Source organism: Hemibagrus wyckioides, linkage group LG10, assembly GCF_019097595.1.
Source record: "Hemibagrus wyckioides isolate EC202008001 linkage group LG10, SWU_Hwy_1.0, whole genome shotgun sequence".
In the NCBI taxonomy this organism is placed as follows: domain Eukaryota; kingdom Metazoa; phylum Chordata; class Actinopteri; order Siluriformes; family Bagridae; genus Hemibagrus; species Hemibagrus wyckioides.
Window position 1 is genome coordinate 19,406,576 of NC_080719.1, and position 8,574 is coordinate 19,415,149.

Genomic DNA, 8,574 nt, shown 5'->3' on the forward strand with positions numbered 1-8,574 from the left:
TAAGTACACACACACGAGGAGAACTACTCTATTTTATCGTCCTTGCTTTACTAGCACCACTAATCTCCTCTAAATTACTTGTGTCTAAATTACCGTGATTCCTTTCAGCTGTGTGTGCACAGAGCCAAAAGACCCAAGCAACAGCACCCTGCAGTATTGGCAGGAGAAAAACATCACCAGCTCTGAGATTGACTGGTTAGGTCTGGATGTCAAGGTGAGGATATGGCACAGCGACTCATTCATAACATGTTCTCTGCCTTAATCATAAAGATATAACACATAAGTGCTGCGTTTCACACTCTCATGGCTGGTGTGATGTATTATTCTGGTGTTTTCACCCTTTCTGGGAGAATAATATGTTTGTTAAATATGTGCTTTTATTCAGAGAATTTCCGAGTGCTTGTGGTAAAAGCAGATAATATTGAGGTGTTGATTAAACAGAACCAAAGATCTAAAAGCTCTTCTGCTGTGATTGCTTCCACCTCCTGTTTCAGCTAATCGAATTCGCTTACAGGAGACAACTAGAGGCAAAGATCAAGCAAAATAGAACAGTGTGTAATAAATAGTACTTTGGCACACTGACCTCTGCTGTTGGAAGGCACCACTGGTGTTTTCAACTTTAGAGCAATACAGTAATAATACAGGTTTTGTGGTTATACAAACACACACACACACATGCATACATATGCACACAAACACACACAAAAGACCTCAGGTTTTGTGGTAATACACACACACACACACATAAGACCTCAGGTTTTGTGGTTATACATGCACAGACACACACACACACACATGCATACCAGTGCGTATGCACACAGATACACACACGCACACACACACACACACACATATGCATTCAAGTACATATGCACACAAACGCACACACATGCACACATGCATACCAGTACATATGCGCAAACACACATGCATACAAGTACATATGCACACAAACACACACACACACACTCACATATGCACATTACACAGAGTGTGTAAATCACACAGTAGTATAAAATATAATGTTTAAGAAATTATTTCATTCGTAATTAATGGTATTCACAATAAACATTTATAATTTTTTTACGAAGTAGTATAGTCTGTCAACGAAGATTAGACTATACTGGTCAGAATAAATGACTTAATTATTTAAAATAAAATGACCCTTTTAACAGAGCGAGTTTTACAGCAGTGTGTTGTGGATGCTTGCTGTTGTTCTGTTCTTCAGAGCTGTGTGGAGCTCAGGGGCGAGTTCCAGGGCAGTGCATGTGGTCATCATGGCCCCTACATCCCCGATGTTCTCTTCTGGTCCGTTGTCCTGTTCTTCTCCACTGTCGCCATGTCTTTCTTCCTCAAGGAGTTCAAAACTAGCCGCTACTTCCCCACTAAGGCAAGTGTATGTGTAGGTCATAGTGCAGTGTGAGGATATTTATGTGGCTTGTATCCTCACCTGTGTGACTCTACTACAGGTTAGGTCAATCATCAGTGACTTTGCAGTCTTCATCACGATTGTCACCATGGTGGGGATCGACTTTGCTCTGGGGGTACCCTCTCCTAAACTGCAGGTCCCCAATGAATTTAAAGTGAGTGCTACAGTTAAGAACATGACTAGCAGTGCTTTGTGAAGATACTGAGCTGCGTCTTATGTAGCTTCACGTTAGACGTCACTAATCGTATATGATACTTTACAAAGCATTGCTGTATTTAGTTCTGAATCAATATGTCTAGCTTTTAATAGTAAAACACACACACACACATCAGCATGATGTCTGATCTCCTGCCCCTCTACAGCCTACCAGAGATGACCGCGGCTGGATCATCAGCCCTCTGGGACCAAACCCGTGGTGGACAATCCTCATCACCTTCATCCCTGCACTGCTGTGCACCATCCTCATCTTCATGGATCAGCAAATCACGGCTGTCATCATTAACAGGAAGGAGCACAAGCTGAAGGTAGAAGAGAGTCAAACATCTCTAAAACACAATGCTGATTAATATGACTCTTTTTGAAAGGAAAATGTCATGATGAATTGTTTTTATGCATGGTCTACTAGATGGTGGAGACATTAGTTCTCAAAAACAAGTGAACTGAGCAGATTTTAGAACTGATCCACCTGGGTCATGGTCACAGTAAAGTCAAATGTCTGAAATAGTTCTACTTTAAAAGCTTCATTCCTGTTTGATTGATATTTCAGGAATAGAAATTAGTAATAATGGCGGGCTTAGTGCACAGCATATTTGCCTCACACCTCCAAGGTTGGTGAATAAAACAGATTAGTATCCCTAAACTGTTGGTTGAGATACTAGATTGATGATTGAGCTGATTGAGACACGCCCTATGTGTGTTAAACATGAGCTCCTGATAAAAATAACATTTTTATGTGTTTACGGTGTCTGCAGAAAAGCTGTGGCTATCACCTGGACCTGTTTGTGGTGGGAGTAATGCTTGGAGTGTGCTCAGTTATGGGACTACCGTGGTTCGTAGCTGCCACTGTCCTCTCCATCACACACGTGAACAGCTTGAAGCTGGAGTCTGAGTGCTCAGCACCCGGAGAGCAGCCCAAGTTTCTGGGAATCAGAGAGCAGCGATTCACCGGCCTCATGATCTTCGTCCTCATGGGCTCCTCTGTATTCATGACTTCCATCCTAAAAGTCAGTGACCTTTGTACTGTAATGTGTAAATCCTGTTACTGTGTTTTGAGAAACTTGTGTGACTGAATGTGTTTGTTTTCTATGTAGTTCATCCCAATGCCTGTGTTATATGGAGTTTTCTTGTACATGGGGGCGTCGTCTCTCAGAGGCATACAGGTAAGTGTAACTGGTGCATGCAGGAACATTCACAGATTTCACTTGGTTGGGGTTTCTGTAGGTGTTGAACTCTTTGTAAAAAAATTAAATGTTTCATATGGTGGGAGTCAAAATGGGAATACAAAAAAAATCCATGCATCTTCTTTTCTTCACAATTAATAATTTGCATTTTTCACTAAGCTTGTGGAAACACCATTGTGTGTTTTCTGTTCTGTTCACAGTTCTTTGACCGTCTGAAGTTGTTTGGGATGCCAGCCAAACACCAGCCAGACTTCATCTATCTGAGACATGTTCCTCTAAGGAAGGTCCACCTGTTCACAATCATCCAGCTGAGCTGCCTTGTCCTCCTCTGGGTCATCAAAACTTCTAGAGCCGCCATCGTTTTCCCCATGATGGTAAACCCAGCTCCTGCTTAGGTGTCAGAGCAGAGGATACTGTTAAGAGATGATGTTTGTTATGTCAATAGTGAATTTGAGCTGCTTTGCTTTGCAGGTGTTGGCGTTAGTTTTCATCCGTAAGCTGCTGGACTTTATCTTCACTAAGAGAGAGCTCAGCTGGCTCGATGACCTCATGCCTGAGAGCAAGAAGAAAAAACTAGAGGATGCACAGAAAGAGGTAGAGCATTACTCTACACAATAACAGCCATCCATCCGTAATTATGCGACCGGTTAATCATGATGGAGAGCTTTTAGGCTTAGACCACTGTCTCTGATTTGAACACAGTGGCAAAATCATTTATCATCATTTGAGTCATTAAGTAATCTCTGTAATTTGAGCACAGCATTCATTCTTTTGTACGTTTGTTCTCTTACAGGAGAACCACAGTGTGATGGTGGAGGATGAAGGAATTGTTCAGGTGCCACTTGAAGAGCATTACAAGTAAGCAAAATGCATCACATTTTTTCCCACTGTAGTCTTTTCATACTTCTCTCAGGAAGAATCATATATTTTCATGAGTTCTATTAAAAATTTTGGCTTTGGCCTGCAAGTAATTTACCACTTTAACCCTTTTCACCAGTATACTGGCATACCATTATATTGGCCATATTGGGCATTTTCAGTCAGTATAAACACATGAATTATTATATCTCTGCGAGTCTGACAGAAAATGAGTCAGGACTCTGTTAGCTTTTAGTGTGAGGTGTTTTCAACTCTGTTGGATGACCTTATACACTGGTGTAAAATAACAACGTCACATTTTAGATGCTTATGAACAAGCACGTGAGCCATCTCAGAGAGCAGAAATGGGTCTGATATAAGAAAAATTAGATATTCTTAAAGCCGTAAGTGTCTAATTTCATCTGAGCCATTAATCACCAGTGTGGAGTGTGACATGAAAAACACATTCAATGCTGAACACGGGAAAAGAAATAGAGCATGACTTTTTCTTTTTGACAGATAGATAGATAGATAGATAGATAGATAGATAGATAGATAGATAGATAGATGGAACATTAATGTCATTGCAAAGTACAGGTACATAGCAACGAAATGCAGTTTAGTAGTTAATAGTAGAAATTGTGCAAATGAACAAGTGCAGATACATATGTAAATATGTACATCAATAAATAAGGCTATGTCAGTTAGTATGTGCATAGAAAAGTATGTGCGAGTTGTATTTACAGCATATAAAGTGTAAAGAAAAATATAATTATATGTCTGTGCATTATGTGTGCATTATGTACATTGTATGTACAACAGTAGCAGAGATAATATACAGTGTATATACAGAGTACAGGGTGGAGCAGAACTGCAACGTGGTGAAGTGTTAGTGAGACCTAGTGGTGTAGTGTGGAGTTTGGTAGATTTATGTTTGTGGGAGAAAAAACTGGTCCTGATCCTGCCTTTTATGGTGTGGATGGTCCTGTATCTCCTCTTGGATGGATGAACAGTTTGTGACTAGCATGGGAGGAGTCTTTGATGATTTTGTGTCATCTACTGTGGTGAGACTCAGTGTGCAGGTAGTTGGGTGCCGATGATGCATTGGGCGGTTTTCACTAAAAACGTTTTCTGTGTTATTTTAAGGGACGACCCGTCCACAGTCAACATTTCAGATGAAATGACCAAGACGTCATTTGGAAATATCTGGAAGAGCCTCAGTACTGACAACAGCAAAAATGATAAAAGTGCAAAAAGGTTTGAATCTATTCTATAATGGGTTCCTATTAATTCCTCATTATGCTAAACTGTTAGAACCTAGTGCATAGTATTGCCTTAGTGTTGCTGTGAAATTGCCTTTTATTATCAATTTTGGCCTGATTTATTAATTTTTTGTAAATGGACCATTTCTATCTGTTCAAATAGACTCAAGGCTACCTTGCATGTTCATTCTCTGTGTGTGTGTGAGAGCTAATCTTCAGCTGTACTCCCATGAAAAGCTCCCTGAGCCATAACCCTGAACCCCACCCATTTAAAACACTTAATATACTCTCCTATTTAAAGAAAGTACCTTTCTCCTATTTTGACTGAATTTCTTATCCCATGTCACCCCTCAGCTCCCTCTCCTTACCTCCCAGCTGCTGACTTTCCAAAGGTAAGATGAACTCCCAGATTTTTTCCCCATCAAATCCTGACATTATTGATTTTCTCATTTTTTCCCACAATATATATATATTTTTTAACCATTGACTGTATAGAAAACCATAATTGTAAATGCTAAGATTTCATTTGTGTGTGTGTGTGTGTGTGTTGTGAAGAAAAGAAGAAAAGAAGAGTTGAACCATGAAGCATGGCCTATCACTCAATGCATTAACATGCTTACTCAAAGAATGACTTGCCCTCCTTTAAAAAAAAAGACACGTCACTTGTGAAAACACTTATGGTGTTTTGGCAGGCATCCTTATCAAGAGCAACTTACATTTATCGCATTTTATACAACTGAGGGTTAAGGACTTAGGGGCCCAGCAGTGGCAGCTTGATAGTCCTGGGATTCAAACTCACAATCTTCTGATCGGTAGTCCAACACCTTAACCTACCACATCCTTCAACAGCAACACAAACCTTCATTCATTCATCTTCAGTAACCACTTCATCCTGGTTAAGGTCTCAGTGGCTCCTGGGAGCACTGTGCATGAGGCAGGAATATATACTGAATATGATGCCAGTCCATTGGCACCACACACCCTCATTCACTCCTTGGGGCAATTTTCACAGCCGTTCCACCTATGTATCTTTGTTTTTGGACAGGAGAGGTCAATTTTGCATTAAAAATAACATATTTGCATGTTCTTTATTACTACATTTTTTGTTTATATTAACGTTTTGATTTTGCTTATTTATTTGTCTGACCCTCTCTTAATTTCCCGTAGATCTCCAGTGAAAGACAACAGGAGTCCTAAGAAACCAGAATCGGTGAAGGACTGGAAGAACATTGACCGAGAGACGAGTTTGTGACGTCTCATGTCGCTTTTAAAAATATACTGAGAAATTTTGTGCCACTATAGTATAGCACTAATCTATGTTTCACTGTAGCTCACTGTGTGTAACACTGTGCTCACACTCCATTTGACAATAGGTGTGTGTGTGTGTGTGTGTGTGTGCGCATACACGCGTGTGCTGAACGCCTGAAAAAATGCGTGTTTGTAATTTTGTGTGAAAGTTTTGTGTGAAATCCTTTTACAGGCTAAATACATACTGACTTTTAGGAGTTTTACATTTGAAGCTGCTTTTATTTTAACCTTGATGTATTTTTATGTTTTGTATTTTTGATGGTAGCGTTAACCTTTTCAATATCCTTGTCCTACAATATGAAAGATACCTACTCAGTGTCTGAAGATATTACATGTATTTTCAACTCGCCTTCTTTTGAACGTAAGGATGACAAAACAGTCGGGTGACGAATTAAAGAGAAAAACGGAACAGCTTTCAGTGTTCGGTCCTCAGTAGCGATTCTACAAAATCTCTGCAACCGTAATGGAGGGATGAACACAATTCCGACAACAGATATTCCCTCATTAGGTGTTTTGATAACGCTGTGAAAGCCATAGCATACGAGTTCCATCATTTTCATTCTCATCAAACCGTTCAGCTTGAGATCTCATGTCCTGGCAATGTGGTGAATATGGATTCATTCTGGAAAAGACCACTCCCATCAGCTCTTTTACTCTTCCCTCTTACCAGCAAAATTCCCCCACACTTTTGTTTCCCTATAATTTGTCACCTGTCTGTATATATTAATCAAATTGTGAAAGCAAATGTAATAAATATAGATCTATAAACATTAATTACAAATATTTTCTGACAGCAAATCCTACGATATACATCAATCCCAGTAATCCCAGTCCATGTCAATAATATATATGTATATACTTGTCTGTCTGAAGTCTATGTTAAGTATTTCATTCAGCATACAAACACTTTGTAAGACACAGTTCTTTGTAAAACCTTTCACAATAACAGCGACCAATATTTTTCAATGTACTTTTATGGACTGTTGTATCTTGTATAGTGTGTTTTTTTGTTCTTCTTAGATTTACTATCCGAAATACTGAACGTAAAATCTTTACACTTTCTACACAACATTCTACATAAGAGCTGATGATGCTGCATACACTTGCAAATACTGAGTAATATATTTTGCTAAAACACTGCTAAGAACCATAATATTTAGTAATACAGCTGTGTTTTTTTCGCTGGTTTCTAACGTTCAAAACCATCGTGTCGTCGCTGAGAGGAGAATCGTGTTCCGGAACAAACTTCTTAACAAAAACCTTGCAGGCAAAATACTGACAAGAGATGCAATAATTCTTTTCAAATAAGAGGGGCATTATATCATGTATTAACCAGAGACGAAATGACATCGGACAAATGATCTGTACATCCAGTTGTGTATGTTGTTCATGTGTAATATGTAATAAATAAGAGCGTTTATTTCATCATGTAGATAGGAATAAAATGGATGGGGTGGGTGAAAAGAAAGAGTGAATATTTCCATGGTGATGTCAAAACCATAATGCCATAACTTGTCTTTGTTGCCATTTTTTTCATGTAAATATTGACCCTAACTTACAGAGTCGCGGGATGCAGAGCGATAAATTCAACAACGTTTATTTCAAGACGTTTCTATTGATGCTCTAAATGGATGACCGTGTGTCTTTCCACCTGTGTGACACCTTCAACAATGGCAAATAATCATATTGTTCATATTACTACGTATGGAAATTATGTACAGATTTAATTTTCTTCACCATGCCACTGACATGTAACCAGTGTATCATCCAAACACATTAAATATCTACAATGGAAATTGTAAAATGTCTTTTTATTCATTTATTTCCTGTTAATCTGATGTAAATGTCTGTTTGCTGAGGTTCAGTTTCTGTTCTATACAAAACTTTGTATTGTAACCCTAATGATACGGACATACTGATACAATTGTACTAATATACATACAGTACGATACAATCGATCTCTACATCGGTACCTATAAAATATGTGGCTTGAATTCGGTCCTCATTACAGATTATTAATATTATACACGAAAGTACACTACATCTACCAGTTTCTGACAATGACTGGAAGAAAGTTCCCCTCACTCCTCAATGCAGGATTCTTTCAGTTGTGTGATGTTTGGGGTGGTTTCTTGCATGGACGGTCCATTTCGAATCACCCCACAGGATCTCAACAGGATACTGGTATGTTTTTGGTCATTGTCATTTTGCAAGGTTCAGTTCTGCTTTAACTTCAATTTTTTAACAGATGGTCTTACATGTTCCTCAAGCACCTTCTGATACAATGTAGAATTCATCATGGATTCTATGATGGTGA

At 38.9% G+C, this 8,574-nt stretch overlaps 1 protein-coding gene across 5 annotated transcripts in view; it reads left to right on the forward strand.

Moving 5' to 3' along the window:
• slc4a10a (solute carrier family 4 member 10a) overlaps positions 1-8,053 on the forward strand; it is a 38,212-nt gene extending 30,159 nt beyond the window's left edge. For 4 of the 5 annotated variants that reach the window (XM_058400961.1, XM_058400960.1, XM_058400963.1 and 1 more), the window contains 11 exons: positions 109-214; positions 1,229-1,390; positions 1,470-1,583; positions 1,792-1,953; positions 2,401-2,652; positions 2,740-2,808; positions 3,030-3,203; positions 3,301-3,423; positions 3,623-3,687; positions 4,834-4,944; positions 5,304-5,341. In XM_058400961.1, coding sequence (XP_058256944.1) covers positions 109-214; positions 1,229-1,390; positions 1,470-1,583; positions 1,792-1,953; positions 2,401-2,652; positions 2,740-2,808; positions 3,030-3,203; positions 3,301-3,423; positions 3,623-3,687; positions 4,834-4,944; positions 5,304-5,331 — 1,366 coding nt within the window. In that variant the 3' untranslated portion in view covers positions 5,332-5,341. Of the gene's footprint in view, positions 1-108; positions 215-1,228; positions 1,391-1,469; positions 1,584-1,791; positions 1,954-2,400; positions 2,653-2,739; positions 2,809-3,029; positions 3,204-3,300; positions 3,424-3,622; positions 3,688-4,833; positions 4,945-5,303; positions 5,342-6,116 lie in introns of those variants that run through there. The other variant, XM_058400965.1, reaches the window with a different exon arrangement.
• Positions 8,054-8,574: the final 521 nt, after the last annotated feature.